This window comes from Gadus morhua, chromosome 5 (assembly GCF_902167405.1).
Source record: "Gadus morhua chromosome 5, gadMor3.0, whole genome shotgun sequence".
In the NCBI taxonomy this organism is placed as follows: domain Eukaryota; kingdom Metazoa; phylum Chordata; class Actinopteri; order Gadiformes; family Gadidae; genus Gadus; species Gadus morhua.
In genome coordinates, this window is record NC_044052.1 from 3,939,301 (window position 1) to 3,962,135 (window position 22,835).

General features: G+C 43.8%; 1 protein-coding gene across 3 annotated transcripts in view; it reads left to right on the forward strand.

Annotated features, from left to right (window-relative positions):
- The first annotated feature begins 5,345 nt into the window (after positions 1-5,345).
- The window catches only part of LOC115543881 (otoferlin), a 37,711-nt gene continuing 20,221 nt past the window's right edge, over positions 5,346-22,835 (forward strand). For 2 of the 3 annotated variants that reach the window (XM_030356540.1, XM_030356539.1), the window contains exons 1-12: positions 7,591-7,663; positions 7,764-7,895; positions 8,041-8,103; positions 8,209-8,293; positions 8,426-8,585; positions 9,412-9,598; positions 9,937-10,123; positions 11,914-12,137; positions 20,292-20,400; positions 20,862-21,039; positions 21,686-21,806; positions 22,468-22,568. In XM_030356540.1, the coding sequence (XP_030212400.1) occupies positions 7,628-7,663; positions 7,764-7,895; positions 8,041-8,103; positions 8,209-8,293; positions 8,426-8,585; positions 9,412-9,598; positions 9,937-10,123; positions 11,914-12,137; positions 20,292-20,400; positions 20,862-21,039; positions 21,686-21,806; positions 22,468-22,568 (1,583 nt within the window). In that variant the 5' untranslated portion in view covers positions 7,591-7,627. Of the gene's footprint in view, positions 5,605-6,502; positions 6,571-6,904; positions 7,014-7,590; positions 7,664-7,763; positions 7,896-8,040; positions 8,104-8,208; positions 8,294-8,425; positions 8,586-9,411; positions 9,599-9,936; positions 10,124-11,913; positions 12,138-20,291; positions 20,401-20,861; positions 21,040-21,685; positions 21,807-22,467; positions 22,569-22,835 lie in introns of those variants that run through there. The other variant, XM_030356542.1, reaches the window with a different exon arrangement.

A 22,835-nucleotide genomic window follows, 5' to 3' on the forward strand; every position in this document is an offset into this window, starting at 1 on the left:
GTGTGTGTGTGTGTGTGTGTGTGTGTGTGTGTGTGTGTGTGTGTGTGTGTGTGTGTGTGAGATGCCAGCAGCTGTAAAGATATTGATGGATTGTGATCAGGGCAGAACAAGAAATATATATACCCCAAAAAAATAGGAGAGCTGTAATGATATCCTTGTGAATGGTTACCAAGGGAACCCTGGTGATGCATGCATTGCCAGGATATGAACCCACTCTGATGCACACGCTGCCCTTAATAGCTGTGGTATATAATACCCTAACCCTGTGCTTTTTTCTCATGATGCTGCTTCAATGCACCTCAGCTCATATACAGTATGACCACTAGATGAAGGTCTTTTGATAAGGGAAATCTTTCATGAAAGATTTGAAATGCAAAACTGGATGATTAACGGGGGCGGCATGTAGCTCTAGCTCAGGAGGTAGAGCGGTGGGGGCTGATAACCGGAAGGTTGCTAGTTCGATCCCCGGCTCCTCCTAGCTGAGTGTCGAGGTGTCCATGTGCACGACACCTCACCCTTACTGCTACAGACCAGCTGGCGGTCGCCTTGCATGATTGACTCCGCTGTCGGTGTCTGAATCTGTGTGTGAACGGGGGAATGTTCTGCAATATTGTAAAGCGCTTTGAGTGTCCACTGGTTAGAAAAAGCGCTGCATAAATGCAGTCCAATTACCATAACTGATAAAGAGTTTAGTAACATTTTGTTTCACCAACTTTCGTGTGGCGAAAAAACTCCCAATCTAGATGCGTCATAGCCTTTAATGAAAACGTTTAATCAACATAAAAACCAAGGACAATTACGTCAAGCCATCCCATAATGCTCCTTACTGAGCTGAACTCAGTCTTTTGATGGACTCTCTCACTGTGGATAATGGCGTCTGCTAAATTACCAACAACTACTTAGTAAATACAGAAGTCCCCTTTAACCTATTCTCTTAAAAAAAAAAAAAAAGGCTATTCCATACAAGAACTGTCAAGGGTCAGCAACGAAAGAAGTTTAACCAAGAAATACTGTTACTTCTGTACTGGTACTAATTAGCAGCAAAATGTGGGAAGAGCGAAAGCTTCTATGATTAGCCACGATTAGAAAACAACCAGCAGCACAGTTGATAAAAGGTTAAGTTTCCCTCTTAGACATACCTTCAAGGAAAGTAGAACAGTAGCTAGCTTAGTTACAGGGATTCACTCACTTACTCATAGACCTACAGACAGTGTAATGTTGAAACTCATTATCACACAGCATTCCAATGCTTTATCACAGCATGTAATTGCTTTGATCAAATCGAAATGTCCATGGATGGAGGGTGGAAACGGAGATCCAAGAAGGTGCAGTATGAAAATAAAGACGCCTGACATTCTGTAACCACCAGAGGGCGCTGCCCCACCAAACTCTACTGATAGATACCCGACTTCTACCCTAACCCTAACCCTTGGTATTCTAGGGACATACGGTTTATTCTAATCATATTAAGTGAAATGAAAAGAATTCCCTCTTAGACATAAATATATATGTATATAAATATAAATGTTATGTATAAATGTGTCAGACGTTTCTGATTAGGAAATCTAAGAAAGGCCGTCCTGGGTCAGAGATACCATTCTATTGCTGGCTGAACACCGTCTTAAACAAAAGTGGGAATGCTTAAAGAGTTCCCCATGCAGCTTCTTTTGCAGAATGGCAGACGCGAACTAACCGTTTATACATTTCAAACTAGTCCCAGGGTGACCTCAGGTCGGGCCTCCACTTGTTTGTCTTAGCCACCGGTAAGGCCATAGACCTGATTCAGCAGGATAACAATGGCCCGTGTCTCTGTTACAGTCTGAAATGTGCCGTGAGGACACAGGACACCACAGTCAGCCAAGCATTGGAGCAGCGCAGTCGCTCAACCAAAGCCCGGGCTGGGGATGGTGACGGCCCCGCCTACGACCAGACGACAGAGGGCTTGTCGATCTGGGGCCTTCTCGAGATAAGATTGCACGGTCGGTATCGAATCGTGCCGACGTTCTCTCTAGACCGCGCTACGGAAAGGTGTCAGCTGGACGGCTCGGTTGCAGCCTCATGCATATTCATCGCTTTCCGACTTAATATTCTTTCTAAATACAAACCGGGGCATTAGACATGTGGGATTTCTGGTCGAACATTTGGGAGGGGGATGTAATGGTATGAAACGATCAGGTTTCAAATCCAACTATAGAGATCTGTAATTGGTGTCACATCCCCCAAAGGATATTTACATTTTCCGATGACTTTATACCTGCAGAGAGGTGTGCTTCGATAAGATGTGTTGCTAACAAGATAACACAGGGATAATTAATCAAAGCGACACAGAACATACGATTTCCAGTTTGAATAATATGAAAAATCATAATATATATATAGGCTATCTGATGTAACTTTCTGAATGTTCTTGGGTTCTAAGGAAACCCACATCTGACAGTTATGTTAGACAATTACCAATGAATAGAGTGGATAGTTTAACTGTTGGAACAAGGCCCTGTCAGCCGGACCCTAACCCTAACCCATTCTTAAGAGCCAATGTTACCAATTTAAGGTTAAACACGGTTCATTGCGGAAAATAGGCCAACAACTTACCCTGATTCTTTATTCTTTTCAACATTTGCGTTGTAATGCATTCAAGCAATAGCATTAAAATATACCTACCCCAGAAAGGGAATAATGAGAAATAATTTACTAAAAAACAAAAAAAATTATCACAGAAACACAGCATTAGTAATATAAAAGATTGCATAAATATAAACCATAATATACATACAGCCATACTAATAAATGTGTGTATATGTTGATTCTGAATCGCAACACCAAACCCTCATGTAATTAAAAGAGGAATCGCTCAGCGGGACGTGCAGTCGGTCGTCACCAGGGGTATCACCCTGACCCACAGCCTCATGAGGTGAGGCAGAGGGACTCAGTCGTCAAACGCACAGCTTAATAAACCAGTTGAACATCATTCGTTACGGAGTGGATGTTAATGTGTAATAGCTTATAAACGGTATACTCTAAACCATTAGGATGTTTGTCTCCCAAATGTAAAGAGGTACTGCGTTCGATTCCCTGAAGTCCACACTCTACCTGTAGGCATCCTGAGGAGGCAAGACTCCTGTTCGTTCATGACATGTATGCATCTAAACTGTTCAAAGTTGTAATGCATGAAAGTGTCTGCAAAAAGCGGTGGTATTCATCCAACCCGTATGATAACATACAATAAACCATACTTGTAGTTTGGAGTGATGACACCCTGACACGACGGGACGACACACAAGCGCAGCACCTAGCGAGGCGTCTGAATAATTGAAAGCCTGGTTTCATCGGATACGGGCAACTTAAGACGCGGCTGTACGGCTTGCAGGCCAGCTCCTTGTGTAATTTATGAGGTGATCAATTGGAAATGGGTGTTCAATAGAATTCAATAGAGTCATATTCATGCAGCGGGGCAGACGAATCATGGTGGTCCAACGTACAAAAACATAGTTGTCCTCCGTTTTGAGTTCTCTGTCTTTTGATGCGACGATTCAATTTTTTTTGGTTTAGAAGTTGAGCAGGGACAAATATATTGTACTTTGTTTCATATAAAATATAAAATAAATGCCATGCATACAGGTTTCTAGTCAAGACTAATTTGCAACCCCTGTCCCTGGTTAGGCCTTTACTAAATGTTACACTAAAAGGTTAAACACAATGTGAGCCTTGACACTGGTCCCGTTTCAGTACCAGGGCTGTGACCAGCGGTCCGGGGTGTCAGTACCAGGGCTGTGACCACCGTAGTGTCAGTACCAGGGGCTGTGACCAGCTGAGTCAGTACCAGGGCTTTGACCAGCTGAGTCAGTACCAGGGCTGTGACCAGCGGAGTGTCAGTACCAGGGCTGTGACCAGCGGAGTGTCAGTACCAGGGCTTTGACCAGCTGAGTCAGTACCAGGGCTGTGACCAGCGGTCCGGGGTGTCAGTACCAGGGCTGTGACCACCGTAGTGTCAGTACCAGGGGCTGTGACCAGCTGAGTCAGTACCAGGGCTTTGACCAGCTGAGTCAGTACCAGGGCTGTGACCAGCGGAGTGTCAGTACCAGGGCTGTGACCAGCGGTGTGTCAGTACCAGGGCTGTGAACAGCGGTGTGTCAGTACCAGGGCTGTGACCAGCGGTGTGTCAGTACCAGGGCTGTGACCAGCGGTGTGTCAGTACCAGGGGCTGTGACCAGCGGTTCGGGGTGTCAATACCAGGGCTTTGACCAGCGGAGTGTCAGTAGTACCAGGGGCTGGGACCAGCGGTGTGTCAGTACCAGGGCTGTGACCAGCGGAGTGTCAGCAGTAACAGGGCTGTGACCACCGGAGTGTCAGTACCAGGGCTGTGACCAGCAGAGTGTCAGTACCAGGGCTGTGACTAGCGGTCCGGGGTGTCAGTACCAGGGGCTGTGACCAGCGGAGTGTCAGTACCAGGGGCTGTGACCAGCGGAGTGTCAGTACCAGGGGCTGTGACCAGGGGTGTGTCGGTACCAGGGCTGTGACCAGCGGAGTGTCAGTACCAGGGGCTGTGACCAGGGGTGTGTCAGTACCAGGGCTGTGACCAGCGGAGTGTCGGTACCAGGGCTGTGACCAGCAGAGTGTCAGTACCAGGGCTGTGACCAGCGGAGTGTCAGTACCAGGGGCTAATTTGGTGCAGGGGCCAATGAATGATACAGAAGGGAACGTTCTTCCAATGGGGTCGGACCGATGTTTTGTTTATTCGTAATTCTATTCTCACATGCCAAAGAGCAATTCTTTGTTTAGTGCCCATGGGGTATCATCGACGACCAGCTTGTCCCCGAATTATACTACAACTTTGGATGTTGAAGATAGAGGTGTTATGAATGTACTGAGACTAGGCTTGATCTAGACCAAGTAGTAGTAGTTATCATTATAACACCAGCTCATCATCTTCATCAACACTCTTTAATTACTCTTTATCAATTGTATTTAAAATCGCCTTGTTAACTATACTATTGGTATTCAACTATTTGATCGAATCAACATTTTATTCACTAAATTAAACATGTAGATCATCATCTCCAGTAAACACTCTTTGAAAAATGTACCACAAATTAAACTCAACATATAAGATGAATCTTTTGAATGAAGATAAAGTTTATTCAAAAAGTAACTCCCATAATGGGCGCTATGGACTGCACCATGAAACTTTGCATTTGTATGCATCATTTTTTCCCTATTGTCTTTGTCTCTGTCAGCAGGTGATCTGGATTGGCAGACTGGTTGTTTGCAGTGACGTCTGTCAGCAGACCTTTCCTTACCGGCCTAGTTACCAGTCTCAGGTTCGGCTGTCATACACTATTCATCGCAGTATCACATCACTTGCGTCCAACCTCGGACCTGGAAGAACCAAATTCTTCTACTTACGGCGTTATCCCTCGTGGCCTTATTTGTACCTGCTTTGCAAAGATCGAGAAACGGTTATGTGAAATCGTCGACTGTTTATGTAGAAAAGCAGTCGTGTTACTTCTTTCTTAGTTTTTTTTTTTTTACATCTCAGAGGGAGCTGTCAGAGGTTGGTCGTTGGTTGATCGCAGTGAGGTCGACCCGGTGCGGTTTTCTTGTATGGTATGTATCCAAACGTTTTATGTGTTGTTACGAGTAGTGTCATGTTGACAATATCACGGCCCATATTAACTTTCTTTCATGAAAGTTTGTAAATGTTGGTTTTAATTTGTTCAGAAAAACTTTTTAGAAGTTGTCAGGTTTCTCACAATTGTTAAAAAATCATTATTAAGGTAATAACTTTTTTGCGTTATCTTAACTGATTCATGTTTTATGCATGTAGCTTTTTTAGATATTTTGACAATCTAGCTTGCTGATGCATTGAAAATATTTTTTTTTAGCAAACTTGGCTGTGTTTTTGTCTGTGTGAATATTCCAAGAAAGGTTTTCTGATGAAGGTTACCTATTTAAGGTTATCTAACTGTATTCATCCCTTACAAAATGTTGGGCAGTTAGTGGAATTGATCCGGAGTTTGATAATTGAACTGAGTAAACAAATAATTTAAAGTGTTTCATATTCCACAATGGATGTGAAAACCTATCCTCCTCTAATTGATGTATTAAGGTCAGCTCATTTAAATAATTCAAACCCTCTATTATGGTTTAAATGGGAGGGTGTGGTCACTAACAGACCTGTCTACAGCACAGCCATTTTTTATAAAACATAAGATTAGCAAACTATTTATTATAAACCCTCCAATAATGATGAAATAATATCTTAAGGTAGACCTTTATTTATACAATTTCAGAAATTCTGAATTGTTACACATTGTAACACAGCCAAAAGTAGTTCCATAATGACAAGGAAATGGGTTTAAAAACTATGCTTGATTCAATAGATTGAAGTGAATGTAGAGAGCCAACACAAGCGATATAATGTTGTGTTATAAAAGGGTGCTGAATGTGACTGGGTGCATTATAAAAGGGTGCATGATGCTGAATGTGACTGTCATCCCTCTAGAGCGAGGAGCCAGCTGTTTGGAACCATGAAGCGCAGTAAGCACCGTGCACACAAGGAGAAGAGCGGAGGTATTTACATTACATCTTTCCCGAGGTCTCTTCTTGTGCCCAAATGATTTGAAGAAGATGTTGAAATGATGATGTTAATGTCGATAAAAATAAAAATGTTTTAATATTTCTCAAACTAATATAATTAATTTTTTGTTTAATAATTAATTTAATTTGTTATTCTTCTGAATTTAAATTGGAAATGAACATTGCCTTGAACCAGAGGAACAATCCCAAAATCCACCAGTGCAATCTAACGATGGCGGAGCTATTAGGCCAGGGGGCGCCAGAGACAGAACAACTGTGACCTGACGAGCTCTATCTGTTCAATCATCTCCCCCCCCCCCATCCCTAGATGAACCGGCCGTTCTGGAGACGGAGTCCCTGTTCATGGGAGGCCAGGATCCGGACACGGTATCGCTGGCCTCCGTCACCGCCGTCTGCACCAACGTCTCCAACAAGAGGCAAGGTTCACACCGCTGGAACACAGCAGACCCACCGGTGTACATCACATGGAACATTAATCACAGCGAGTAGTGTAGTACATTAACACACACAACAGCACATGATACATCAGGTAGGGAGTTTGTTGAGGCCAGGGATGGCAGAAATCACAAAGAACAAGTGGAAAATGTTAGATGATGTTTTCAGCTTACCTTAACTTACTTCATCTCACCTTAGCTGATCCCCTTACATTACCTCACCTCACCTTACAATACCTCACCATACCTTGAAATACCTCACCTCACCTTAAAAAGCCTTACAATACCTTACTGTACAATACTATACCTTACCTAGCCTTACAATACAATACTTTAGCTTACCTTACCTCACCTACCTTAACGAGCACCAACACCAAACTGCCGAGGTAAGTCAGATCCCATCCCACATGTCTGCCAACCAGAGACAACAGCCAACCACCACCCAGGGAGGGGTCTGTTGGTGGCTTTGGGGCAGTTAGCCCCTTCATCTTACCTTGCCATGTATTTTCTTCTATATTCTTGATGTAGCACATTTTATCTTAAGCTGTTTATCTAATCTTATTCAATCTTATTCTAGATCAAAGCCAGACATTAAGATGGAGCCCAGTGCGGGGAGACCCATGGATTACCAAGTAAGGCAACGACCACAGAGACGAGTTATTGTACAGACTTCAGTTTGTTCATCCCTCCCCCTCATGTATGGGTCCACTGATGAACGATTTGTGATGTAAGGTGAGCGTGACGGTGGTGGAGGCCAGGCAGCTCGTGGGCCTGAACATGGACCCGGTGGTGTGTGTGGAGATCGGCGATGACAAGAAGTACACGTCCATGAAGGAGTCCACCAACTGCCCGTACTACAATGAGGTGACAATAGCAACAATGCTAATAATACTAAGCTCCTAGCATCCAAAACATGTGAAATATATTCATTCAAATACAATCAAACAATGTATACAAAGTCCTTATAAATAAACAAACCATACCAAATATTTTTCCTTTCACCCCCCAGTACTTTGTGTTTGACTTCCACGTGCCCCCAGACGTCATGTTCGACAAAATCTTGAAGTTGTCTGTAAGTTGAGCCGCAGTGGTGCTTCCACAAAGTCATTCTTAATCCTGGTCACATTGGAGCATTTATAATGATCTTTGATTGTTCTCACCCCAAACCGACTACCAGGTCATTCATTCCAAAAACCTCCTGCGCAGTGGTACACTGGTGGGGTCATTCAAAATGGACGTTGGCACTATCTATACTCAACCAGGTAAATGAGGAGTGGAAGAGTTGGCCCAAATACTTATAGATCCTACCCAGCAGCACCCCCTGTGGTCAGGCATGTGTCACTGCAGTCGCTATTCATGCATGTATTTTAAAATAGTGCTCTTCTGTTCTTTAGAACATCAGTTTTACCATAAATGGGCAGCTCTATCGGACCCCGAAGACATCACGGCCGGATGTAAGGGCTACATTAAGTGTGACATCGCCGTCGTGGGGAAAGGAGACAACATCAAAACTCCACACAAGGCCAACGAGTCGGATGAGGATGACATTGAAGGGTAAAGGGATCCCCCGTCAATCGGACATGAATTCTGTCCTTGCAAATCGTAACTAGCCGGTATATTTCAGAACCAACCAAACAATAACCCAGCATGTATTTTTAAATAAGATGCTTCATTGAGCCCAGACTTAAAATGTTCTAGCCAGGGCAATACTGGAGAGTATTAGTTTAATAAACATGAATTGAAAAGATTACTACAAACGGCCAAAGATATGCATAAAAATCTATACAGAGTAGTAGAAATGTATGTGCAAAAATGTCGGAATAGAAGTGAGCTACTCAAATTGTGAATTTTATTCAATTTTATTTATTTTGTTAACCTTTATTTATTCAGAAAACCTCAAGACTTATTGAGGTTAGGCACTTATCTTGCAAAAGAGACCTGATCTCAGCACAATCATGAACAACACATGACATTGAGCTTGGTCATCTGGATGTCACAGAGCAATGGTCGCCTCCATTTTGGAAGTAGAGTAGCATAGGAATGTTATCAGTAGTCATGGTGTTTTTTTTATCATTGTCCACAAATTTATCGTAAATGAATTGGGCCATTATGGGGTGACACTGTTTCATTTGAAACTGCCATAGTGTTTCTCAAATGATAGGAGACAAAACAAAGTTTAGATTAGCCTTGGTTACGATATATTTACATTTATTTTGGATTTTACATGACTACAACTCTCTTGAGTCGCGACAAAAAAATGCATTCTAATGTGCAAGCCCTATGCAGGCAAATTACCCGAATTACCCGAAGGTGGTGTTGAATGACCTCTGTGGATTGCGGAGGTTGTAGTTCTCTTATCCACGTCTACCTCTGGCTACAGTAATCTGCTGCTCCCAGAGGGGGTTCCTGCGGAGCGCCAGTGGGCGCGGTACTACCTGAAGATCTACCGGGCCGAGGGGCTGCCTAGGATGAACACCAGCATCATGGCCAACGTGAAGAAGGCCTTCATAGGGGACAACAAGGACCTGGTGGACCCCTACATACAAGTGCAGTTCGCTGGGCAGAAGGTGACTCAGAGTGGCAGACAAGTTATCCACCACACTGGATGAGATAGCGTTAATAAAAATGATTTTCTATTAAATAATTAATTAATTCCATAATCATAGAGCTCATGATGTGAAGCCCTGTGTAGCACTGCATTAACACGGCCAGGGTTTGGGTTAGATCCCCATCTGTGGGAATGAATGTATGCTATCGGTGTTGATGAGATTCTGTGGATGGAAGCATCAACCAAATAATATATAAGGAATGTTTAAAGAGTTATTTTTATCATTTACTTTCGGTTTCTGGAAGTTTCTGTCTACCATTTTAACCGTTGATCTTGACTCATTTATTTTCACTCCAGGGCAAGACCACGATTCAGAAGAGCAGCTATGAGCCCATCTGGAACGAGCAGATTGTTTTCACTGAGATGTTTCCCCCGCTGTGCAAGCGGATGAAACTCCAACTCCGGGACGCGGATAAGGTCAACGACGTTGCCATAGGAACGCACTTCCTGGATCTGCGCAAAATTTCAAACGAAGGAGAGAAAGGTGAAAACGACTTTCTCTGTCCCTTATAAAGTCTGTTTCTATTCAAGCAATAAGCAGGGGTTAAAGTAATAGCTGATTTAATAACTAAATAAATGCATTTTCTAAGTCATCGCTGTATGGGCTGGGGTACACCATTTCAACCAGCAGGGGGACGTAACTACCGTTTTAGCTCTTTGTTGACTCTAGTGATGGATTCAGGGATTCTTTTCTTTGATTCAATTTGCGTCGGTCAGTTCGCCAAGAAGAATCGTTCAGAATCGTTTGTTGGTTCGTTCGTTCAGTCGAGTTTCCGGTAGCGGTGAATCGAACTTGGAATGCACGGTATTCAGCTGAGTCAGTCAGACTCAGCCCCTCCCTCGTTATCATTCTCAAACGATCTTGGAAGTCGGTCGTCAATCAACATTACAACTTTAACTAAACGCAGCGGGATGGGTGGGTGTGGTTGATTATTGGATGTATGACTTATCAGCAAGATAATAGACTTGATTTAGAAATTATGGTGGGGGTCCCGGGTGGAGCGAGCCATAAAAGAAAGAGACAGATTGACGAGACATTCAGATATTTGATTAATCTGGCATGACACAGAAAGTACAAAGGCACCATGCATTTACCATTTCACTGATATTGAATCGCATTATCGTACGCTCGCTCACTAAGCCTCTACCCTCTTCACCACTCACAGTCAGTGAACGAACAGCGAGCCAGCGAGTCAGCGACTAATGGGTCTGGGAGGAGTCGAGTCTGAGAATGAACGAGACGAACGAGAGAGAAGAATCAGTTTGGCTCGTTCTTGTTAAAGATTTGTTCATTCGATCTGATTCGGTGGCGACCGACCCATCACTAGTTGACTCGCACTAAACCTGGTTTAATAGGTTGTAACTGGATAAGCCTGAAACATGGAGCCTAACTGACAATAGATACATGCTTTTATGTCAGCTTTAGACATTAACTTAAACTGTTAAAACTTTAATTAAGTGTTCTAACTGTCCCGTCAAAGCTGCTGTCGGTAAGATTTGAGGGTTGAGAAGAGAGAGAACAGAAAAGTGCAGCAGAGGCAGACGGTTATTCACTCACTATAATAGCTGACTATGTGACTGGTCGGACTAGGTAACCTATCTCTAGGGCATTTCCATCGGATTACACTTAAATTATAGCTCTTATGCCTAAAGTATACCTACAGCAACTTGAACTTACCAATAATGAAAATGATTAAAGGTTGGGTATGGGATTTGCGAAATGCCAGCAGATTTTGAAAACACACAACTCAAATGGTCCTACCCCCTCTCCTTCAACGCTGACCCTGACTCCACCCATTCCAAGTACATGGACGCGCAATCATGCACGAGCGTACACGGATGCGCGAGAGCGAGTCATTTGCTAGTTAGCTAGCTCGAGTAGCTACCGCAGGATAACAACAAACAGAAGCTTGCTCTGGGTCACAAGGTTTGAGTAAGTGCACGAAGGGGTCGCGTGCGGGGCGCGGGGGAGGGGGACTGCAGTACGACCGTTTGATTGACGTACTTACTGTCCAATGCAACTCGGTGGCTCTGGAAATCATTGGCTGGAGTTTTTCGAGCCCTGCCCGTTCCACAGATGATTGACTTGTTTAATTTTCATGTCAGTACTTCTAACTCAGTGGCTGTAAGTGGGTTATGATAAGGATTTCAAGTAATTTTGCAAAAATGGCCAAAAAAGCGAATTCCATACCCAACCTTTAAGTAAACTATGATCAAATTCAGTTCTCAACTGAACAAGACCTGATACTTTACCAATGAACCCCCTCTGGCCAGGCTTCCTCCCCACGCTGGGGCCCGCCTGGGTCAACATGTACGGCTCCACCCGGGACTACACCCTGATGGACGAGTACCAGGAGCTGAACGAGGGCCTGGGGGAGGGCGTGTCCTTCAGGGCCCGGCTGCTCATCAGCCTGGGCCTGGAGCTGCTGGACACCTCCTCGCCCGAGATCACCTGCTCCACCGAGGTGCAGGTCGAGGGCGTGCCCAACATCTCCGAGGTGGGCTCCTCCGTTGACACTTCCATATACATGCAATGGGGGAAAATTAATGTAACTAGAACTGCAAGCAGTTATGCAGGGGTCCAAGAAGTGTGCATTTCGCCGGCACAACGCGACAAGAAATGTGCGTTTCGCCGGCACAAAGCGAAGCATGTGTTCAAAACGCTACCCTGAACCTGTGGATACAAAGGATTTGACTGTGGTAGGAGTAGCGAGAAGTCAGTGTAGCGTTTTCGCGGCGAAATTTTGTAGAAGATATACAATTTCCTCGTTTATTGCGCCCCCTAATGGCGAAATTTTCCGATTTTTTTATCGAACGACATTAACGTTAACACCAACATGTGTGTAAAATTTGGCCTCGATCCGATGTCTAATTTTGGATTTCTTTGGATTTTTGATATTTCACGTCTAATTTAGCTAATAAACCAATATTCAAAACGATACCGTTTCGTCGTCAAAGGTCGCATCAAAAAAGTGTTTTCATGCATTCTTTGCGTGTGCGTGTGAAGATGTCGTGTGCAAAGTTTGGTGTCGATTGGTCAAGAAATGTGGGAGGAGTAGGGAAAAAACAGTTTTGCGGTTTTCGCGATTTTGCGAAAAAAAATTCTAGACGCAAATGGGCGTGGCCTATGCCAAAAGATGCAGCAGACTCCAGTGAATATGTGCGTACAAGGTTTTGAATGTGGGAGGTTCGGTGTGGGAGTTATAGCCCCAAACGCGTCTTTCCTTGGTATAGCGCCACCTAGTGGCCGGCGTGTCTGGATTTTGTTATCTGAGTAGCGGTGCCGGACCTGGATCTAGTCATGCAATTGGCGTGTCGGCACCATTTACGGTTTGGGCTGTGGGCCCACTTTTAGCGCGGGAAGTATAATAACTAGAACTGCAAGCAGTTATGCAGGGGTCCAAGAAGTGTGCATTTCGCCGGCACAACGCGACAAGAAATGTGCGTTTCGCCGGCACAAAGCGAAGCATGTGTTCAAAACGCTACCCTGAACCTGTGGATACAAAGGATTTGACTGTGGTAGGAGTAGCGAGAAGTCAGTGTAGCGTTTTCGCGGCGAAATTTTGTAGAAGATATACAATTTCCTCGTTTATTGCGCCCCCTAATGGCGAAATTTTCCGAAATTTTTATCGAACGACATTAAGGTTAGCACCAACATGTGTGTAAAATGTGGACTCGATCCGATGTCTAATTTTGGATTTCTTTGGATTTTTGATATTCCACGTCTAATTTAGCTAATAAACCAATATTCAAAACGCTACCGTTTCGTCGTCGAAGGTCTGATGAAAAACGTGTTATTATTTAAATTGTTGTGTGCGTCTGAAGATGTCGCGTGCAAAGTTTGGTGTCAATTGGTCAAGATATGTGGGAGGAGTAGCGAAAAAACAGTTTTGCGGTTTTCGCGATTTTGCGAAAAAAAATTATAGACGCAAATGGGCGTGGCCTAGGCCAAAAGATGCAGCAGACTCCAGTGAATATGTGCGTACAAGTTTTTGACTGTGGGAGGTTCGGTGTGGGAGTTATAGCCCCAAACGCGTTTTCCCTTGGTATAGCGCCACCTAGTGGCCAGCGTGTCTGGATTTTGTCGTCTGCCTAGAACTCAGGGACCTGGATCTAGTCATGCAATTGGCGTGTCGTCACCATTTACGGTTTGGGCTGTGGGCCCACTTCTAGGGGGGAATAATAATAATAATAATAAAAAAAATCCTTACAAAAACAATAGGGATCCAACCTGTTGGCTTGGACCCCTAACTAGAACTGCAAGCAGTTATGCAGGGGTCCAAGAAGTGTGCATTTCGCCGGCACAACGCGACAAGAAATGTGCGTTTCGCCGGCACAAAGCGAAGCATGTGTTCAAAACGCTACCCTGAACCTGTGGATACAAAGGATTTGACTGTGGTAGGAGTAGCGAGAAGTTAGTGTAGCGTTTTCGCGGCGAAATTTTGTAGAAGATATACAATTTCCTCGTTTATTGCGCCCCCTAATGGCGAAATTTTCCGAAATTTTTATCGAACGACGTAAAGGTTAGCACCAACATGTGTGTAAAACTTGGAGTCGATCCGATGTGTAATTTTGAATTTTTCGGGATTTTGGATATTCCACGTCTAATTTAGCTAATAAACCAATATTCAAAACGCTACCGTTTCGTCGTCAAAGGTCGCATCAAAAAAGTGTTTCCTGCATTCTTTGCGCGTGCGTCTGAAGATGTCGTGTGCAAAGTTTGGTGTCGATTGGTCAAGAAATGTGGGAGGAGTAGGGAATAAGCATTTTTGCGGTTTTCGCGATTTTGCGAAAAAAAATTCTAGACGCAAATGGGCGTGGCCTATGCCAAAAGATGCAGCAGACTCCAGTGAATCTGTGCGTACAAGTTTTTGAATGTGGGAGATTCGGTGTGGGAGTTATAGCCCCAAACGCGTCTGTCCTTGGTATAGCGCCACCTAGTGGCCGGCGCGTCTGGATTTGGTTATCTGAGTAGCGGTGCCGGACCTGGATCTAGTCATGCAATTGGCGCGTGTGCACCATTTACGGTTTGGGCTGTAGTCCCACAAGTACGGGGGGAAGAATAACTAGAACTGCAAGCAGTTATGCAGGGGTCCAAGAAGTGTGCATTTCGCCGGCACAACGCGACAAGAAATGTGCATTTCGCCGGCACAACGCGAAGCAAGTATTCAAAATGCTACCGTGAACAACATGTGGATATAAAGGTTTTGACTGTGGGAGCTTTCGGTGTGGGAGTTATAGCCTAAAACGCGTTTTCAGAACATTCCATTGGCCAAATAGGAGATAGACAATGTTGTCGTTTTTTGGCGCCGCCTTGTGGCGAAATTTTCCAAAGACAATTTTCCTTTGCCAAATAACTCCCGCCAACATTAATAATTCTTGGCCATATTTTCTATATAGACTCGGGTTTGCCCCTTGATGTTTTCCCTTGAGTTTGAAGAACATTCCTTTGGCCAATTAGAAGATATACAATTTCCTCGTTTATAGCGCCCCCTTAGGGCGTAATTTTCCGAATTTTTATTGGAACGTCGTTAAGGGTGGCGCTAACATGTGTGTTAAATTTGGACTCGATCCGATGTGTAATTTTTGATTTTTTTGGATTTTTGATTTTCCACGTCTAATTTAGCTCATAAACCAATATTCAAAACGCTACCGTTTCGTCGTCGAAGGTCGGATCAAAAAAGTGTTCGAGCATTCTTTGCGTGTGCGTCTGAAGATGCCGTTTGCAAAGTTTGGTGTTGATTGGTCAAGAAATGTGGGAGGAGTAGGGAAAAAACAGTTTTGCGGTTTTCGCGATTTTGCGAAAAAAAATTCTAGACGCAAATGGGCGTGGCCTATGCCAAAAGATGCAGCAGACTCCAGTGAATATGTGCGTACAAGTTTTTGACTGTGGGAGGTTCAGTGTGGGAGTTATAGCCCCAAACGCGTATTCCTTGGTATAGCGCCACCTAGTGGCCGGCATGTCTGGATTTTGTCGTCTGCGTAGTCCCCACGGATCTGGATCTAGTCATGCAATTGGCGTGTCGGCACCATTTACGGTTTGGGCTGTGGGCACACTTTTAGGGAGGTAAGTATAATAACTAGAACTGCAAGCAGTTATGCAGGGGTCCAAGAAGTGTGCACTTCGCCGGCACAACGCGAAGCATGTGTTCGAAACTGAGAAACGGCGTATGCCAAAAGATGCAGCTGACTCCAGTGAATCTGTGGATACAAAGGTTTTGACTGTGGGAGGTTCGGTGTGGGAGTTTTAGCCCAAAACGTGTTTTCAGAACATTCCATTGGCGATTAGGAGATGTATTATTTCGTCGTTTTTTTGCGCCCTCTTGTGGCGAAATTTTGCAAAGACAATTTTCCTTTTCCAAATAACTCCCGCCCACATTAATAATTCTTGACCATAATTTTTATATAGACTCGGGTTTGCCCCGTGATGGTTCCCTCATAGTTTGAAGAACATTCCTTTGGCCAATTAGAAGATATACAATTTCCTCGTTTATGGCGCCCCCTAATGGCGACATTTTCCGAAATTTTTATCGTACGACATTAAGGTTAGCACCAACATGTGTGTAAAATTTGGACTCGTTCCGATGTCTAATTTTGGATTTCTTTGGATTTTTGATTTTCCACGTCTAATTTAGCTCATAAACCAATATTCAAAACGCTACCGTTTCGTCGTCGAAGGTCGGATCAAAAAAGTGTTCTAGCATTCTTTGCGTGTGCGTCTGAAGATGCCGTGTGCAAAGTTTGGTGTCGATTGGTCAAGAAATGTGGGAGGAGTAGGGAAAAAACTGTTTTGCGGTTTTCGCGATTTTGCGAAAAAAAATTCTAGACGCAAATGGGCGTGGCCTATGCCAAAAGATGCAGCAGACTCCAGTGAATATGTGCGTACAAGTTTTTGACTGTGGGAGGTTCGGTGTGGGAGTTATAGCCCCAAACGCGTATTCCTTGGTATAGCGCCACCTAGTGGCCGGCATGTCTGGATTTTGTCGTCTGCGTAGTCCCCACGGATCTGGATCTAATCATGCAATTGGCGTGTCGGCACCATTTACGGTTTGGGCTGTGGGCACAGTTTCAGGGAGGTAAGTATAATAATAATAATAATAAACACTACAAAAACAATAGGGATCCAACCTGTTGGCTTGGACCCCTAATAATAATAGGAAAAATCCTTACAAAAACAATAGGGATCCAACCTGTTGGCTTGGACCCCTAACTAGAACTGCAAGCAGTTATGCAGGGGTCCAAGAAGTGTGCATTTCGCCGGCACAACGCGACAAGAAATGTGCGTTTCGCCGGCACAAAGCGAAGCATGTGTTCAAAACGCTACCCTGAACCTGTGGATACAAAGGATTTGACTGTGGTAGGAGTAGCGAGAAGTTAGTGTAGCGTTTTCGCGGCGAAATTTTGTAGAAGATATACAATTTCCTCGTTTATTGCGCCCCCTAATGGCGAAATTTTCCGAAATTTTTATCGAACGACATAAAGGTTAGCACCAACATGTGTGTAAAACTTGGAGTCGATCCGATGTGTAATTTTGAATTTTTCGGGATTTTGGATATTCCACGTCTAATTTAGCTAATAAACCAATATTCAAAACGCTACCGTTTCGTCGTCAAAGGTCGCATCAAAAAAGTGTTTCCTGCATTCTTTGCGCGTGCGTCTGAAGATGTCGTGTGCAAAGTTTGGTGTCGATTGGTCAAGAAATGTGGGAGGAGTAGGGAAAAAGCATTTTTGCGGTTTTCGCGATTTTGCGAAAAAAAATTCTAGACGCAAATGGGCGTGGCCTATGCCAAAAGATGCAGCAGACTCCAGTGAATCTGTGCGTACAAGTTTTTGAATGTGGGAGATTCGGTGTGGGAGTTATAGCCCCAAACGCGTCTGTCCTTGGTATAGCGCCACCTAGTGGCCGGCGCGTCTGGATTTGGTTATCTGAGTAGCGGTGCCGGACCTGGATCTAGTCATGCAATTGGCGCGTGTGCACCATTTACGGTTTGGGCTGTAGTCCCACAAGTACGGGGGGAAGAATAATAATAATAGGAAAAATCCTTACAAAAACAATAGGGATCCAACCTGTTGGCTTGGACCCCTAATAATAATAATAGGAAAAATCCTTTAGGAAAAATCCTTACAAAAACAATAGGGATCCAACCTGTTGGCTTGGACCCCTAATAATAAACACTACAAAAACAATAGGGATCCAACCTGTTGGCTTGGACCCCTAACTAGAACTGCAAGCAGTTATGCAGGGGTCCAAGAAGTGTGCATTTCGCCGGCACAACGCGACAAGAAATGTGCGTTTCGCCGGCACAACGCGAAGCATGTGTTCAAAACGCTACCCTGAACCTGTGGATACAAAGGATTTGACTGTGGTAGGAGTAGCGAGAAGTCAGTGTAGCGTTTTCGCGGCGAAATTTTGTAGACGATATACAATTTCCTCGTTTATTGCGCCCCCTAATGGCGAATTTTTCCGAATTTTTTATCGAACGACGTTAAGGTTAACACCAACATGTGTGTAAAATTTGGACTCGATCCGATGTCTAATTTTGGATTTCTTTTGATTTTTGATATTCCACGTCTAATTTAGCAAATAAACCAATATTTAAAACGCTACCGTTTCGTCGTCGAAGGTCGGATCAAAAAAGTGTTTCATGCATTCTTTGCGTGTGTGTCTGAAGATGTCGTGTGCAAAGTTTGGTGTCGATTGGTCAAGAAATGTGGGAGGAGTAGGGAAAAAACAGTTTTGCGGTTTTCGCGATTTAGCGAAAAATATTCCCAGACGCAAATGGGCGTGGCCTAGGCCAAAAGATGCAGCAGACTCCAGTGCATCTGTGTGTACAAGTTTTTGGACTCTGGGAGGTTCGGTGTGGGAGTTATAGCCGCAAACGCGTATTCCTTGGTATAGCGCCACCTAGTGGCCGGCGTGTCTGGATTTTGTTATCTGAGTAGCGGTGCCGATTCTGGATCTAGTCATGCAATTGGCGCGTGTGCACCATTTACGGTTTGGGCTGTGGTTCCACTTTCACCGCGGGAAGTATAATAAAAATCCTTACAAAAACAATAGGGATCCAACCTGTTGGCTTGGACCCCTAACTAGAACTGCAAGCAGTTATGCAGGGGTCCAAGAAGTGTGCATTTCGCCGGCACAACGCGACAAGAAATGTGCGTTTCGCCGGCACGACGCGAAGCATGTGTTCAAAACGCTACCCTGAACCTGTGGATACAAAGGATTTGACTGTGGTAGGAGTAGCGAGAAGTCAGTGTAGCGTTTTCGCGGCGAAATTTTGTAGAAGATATACAATTTCCTCGTTTATTGCGCCCCCTAATGGCGAAATATTCCGAAATTTTTATCGAACGTCAATAAGGTTAGCTCCAACATGTGTGTAGAATTTGGACTCGATCCGATGTCTAATTTTGGATTTTTTTGGATTTTTAATTTTCCACGTCTAATTTAGCTAATAAACCAATATTCAAAACGCTACCGTTTCGACGTCAAAGGTCGCATCAAAAAAGTGTTTCGTGCATTCTTTGCGTGTGCGTCTGAAGATGTCGTTTGCAAAGTTTGGTGTTGATCGGGCGAGAAATGTGGAAGGAGTAGGGAAAAAACAGTTTTGCGGTTTTCGCGATTTTGCGAAAAAAAATTATAGACGGAAATGGGCGTGGCCTATGCCAAAAGATCCAGCAGACTCCAGTGAATATGTGCGTACAAGTTTTTGACTGTGGGAGGTTCGGTGTGGGAGTTATAGACCCAAACGCGTCTTTCCTTGGTATAGCGCCACCTAGTGGCCGGCGTGTCTGGATTTGGTTATCTGAGTAGCGGTGCCGGACCTGGTTCTAGTCATGTAATTGGCGCGTGTGCACCATTTACGGTTTGGGCTGTAGTCCCACAAGTACGGGGGGAAGTATAATAATAATAGGAAAAATCCTTACAAAAACAATAGGGATCCAACCTGTTGGCTTGGACCCCTAAAAATAATAAAAATCCTTACAAAAACAATAGGGATCCAACCTGTTGGCTTGGACCCCTAAATATCAATGTTTTTTATTCATATATATAACAGGGGGGGGGGTCTAGTAGTGAATTATTGATTCACTACAATACAGCTATGTGCATTATTAATGCAACGTATGCGCTAGGGGAATGACTTTCTGTGGATGGCGTGCTTCAGTCACGCTCAAAGACCTCACAGTTGTTTGGCGAGGGCTCAGGGATTTCACCATGTTGGTAGAATATTCTGTTCTGAAGGATCAGATGACAGGAGTCTAAAGGGACCGTGTTACACAGCGTAGCAGCCTGTCATGCATGACAACAAGCTGCACAGTCCAAGCATGAATTTAGTCTGACATTTCTTGAACCTCAACTTGTTGAAATGGGCACCATGACCCCCCTGATGGAAATAGATGGAAGTGCTTTAACGAGATCAATGAAGCAGGTCTGTATTGTGTCGACTGAAACACGGTTTGATATAGATTTAACTGTACCTTTGGATGGAATATCGTAATTGAATTCAACCTGACCTTGTGTGGGAACGAAATGTGTGTTATGTTATTGGGTGATAGGATTCTATGTACTTGAATAGAGGGTTTTCCTGACTAAGTATGGATTATCTCCATGCTGGGTGGAAGTCGGAGTAGTGTTGACCCCTCTGTGTTTCCAGTCCGCCACAGGCAAGGTGGAGGAGTTCTTCCTCTTCGGTTCCTTCCTGGAGGCCACCATGATCGACAGGAAGATCGGCGACAAACCCATCAGTTTTGAAGTCACAATAGGTAAAGGCTATTGATTCATACTGCGTTGACTGACAATTTGTGTTGATTTCATTTTTGATTGATTATTTGGTCTTGATAAGTTAATACGTTTAATTATTAAAACAAATTAATAAGTTAGTTTAGTTAGTAAAATGGATACGTTATCAGCCGTTCAGTTGTGATTGCATCACTCCTGATCCTATTGAATTGCCCCATTGCTGAACGATTCCCCCACTATTACGCTTTGCTGCAAAGACACATTTCATCCTTCATGCATGAACGTTTTGGTTAAGCTTGTTACTTTGGCTCATCATATGATTTAATTGCAGTACTCAAATAGAACTCAAGGATAGATAAAGACGGATGAAAGTATCTCTAGAAAGCTGATATTTACAGTGTCCTCGGATTCCATCAAGGGTAAAAGAGGACATTGCTCATTGGTTGAGGTGTGAGGCTGAGGAGAGACTTACTTGACTTGCCAGGTAACTACGGCAACGAAACTGACGGGGTGTACAAGCCCAAGGGCAAGGGGAGGAAGGGGAGCGGCGATGAGGAGGAGTCTGAGCTGATCCAGAACTCCAGCGACGAGGAGATTGATGACGACCCAGACCTGGCCGCCGTGGCGTCCACGCCCCCCATGAAGCCCGTCATCACGGACAGGTTTGATTGGCTCTAATTCAATTGGTGCATTCTCACGTTCGATTAGTTGATTCTCATGTTCAATCGGTTGATTCTTGACATTTGTACATTTGATTGGTGGATTGGTTTATTATTATGTTTGAGCGGTTCATTCTCACATTTAATTGGTCTATCTACGCTGAGATTCTCTGTTGAATACAACACAATAACACTATATAACACACTGTAACCAGATGAAGACAATTTGATCAAACCGTTGCAGAACATCGTCCGTGTTCAGAGTTGCTTAAAAAAAAAGAAATCCAATATATGGTGACAAAAGATTGCCCTCATCCATTACCCTTTTAATAATCACCATTAATAAAAAAATAAAAAAAATAAAAAGAAAGTACTTCTTCAATGCTACATTTGGATCCTCTCCATATGGGCCAGTTTGAACTGAAAGGTGTTCTGTATGTCAGGAATTGTTCCAACCTGTCCAAAGGCCAGTTTGACCTGAATGGAGTTCTGTATTACATGAACTATTGACAGTTTGACCTGAAAGGTACTCTATATTACAGGAGTGGCTCCCACCTGTCTGAGGGCAAGTTTGGCAGTTTGACCTGAACAGAGTTCTGTATTACAGGAACTACTGACAATTTGAACTGAACGGTGTTCTGTATTAAAGGAACTACTTCCACCTGCCGTACTTTGAGAGGAAGCCCTGCATCTACATCAAGAGCTGGTGGCAGGACCACCGGAGGCGGCTGTACAACGCCAACATCATAGACAACCTGGCAGACAAACTGGCAAGTTGCTGTCTGGTGCAAATACAGCCTTTGTCCTTTAGCAGTGACCACAAACACAGCCTTTATCGTTCAGCAGTGAACACAGACACAGCCTTTAACCTTGAGCAGTGACCACAGACACAGCCTTTATCATTCAGCAGTGACCACAGACACAGCCTTTATCATTCAGCAGTGACCACAGACACAGCCTTTATCATTCAGCAGTGACCACAGACACAGCCTTTATCCTTTAGCAGTGACCACAGATACAGACTTTATCATTCAGCAGTGACCACAGACACAGCCTTTATCCTTTAGCAGTGACCACAGACACAGACTTTATCATTTAGCAGTGACCACAGATAGAAGCAGAAAGGAAGTGCCACAGCTAGAGGAAGCCACTTGTATAATGGCTGGTGTTATTTGATGTTTCAGATTGAGATTGTAGCTTATTCATAGCTTAACTTTAAACAGTTGACCCTAAACTAGTTCACTAGTAACGAGTTGTGCTCTAGATGCTACTATTTTACCTTGTATTTAATTTTTTCCATCCATTTGCAGTAATTATTTATATAGTAATATAGTAATTATTAGGCAAACGAATTTGGAATTAATTTTTGCTTGGTGTTATCACCGCCTGATATGTAACCATGACAACGTTTTGGTTGGCATGGTTGTGCAGGAGGAGGGGCTGAACGACGTGCAGGAGATCATCAAGACGGAGAAGGCCTACCCAGAACGCAGACTCCGTGGGGTCCTGGAGGAGCTGAGCATTGGATGCAGGTCACTAGACGCTCACTAGGACCACCGTAGAAAGTCTGGCATAGTTGTAGCAGCCATAGCATACGAGTGGTATTGGCAGCAGCTGTATTAGTTGAAATTACATCCTTACATTCAAATAAATGCGTTCAACAATCAATATATTTCCAAAAAATGCAAGAATCAGTTGAGTACATAAACTTCCTCATATTAGCAAACAGTTTTAAGTGCTATAATATAGAAACAAGAGATAGAGAAATATTGTTGAAAATATATTGCCTTTATTATATA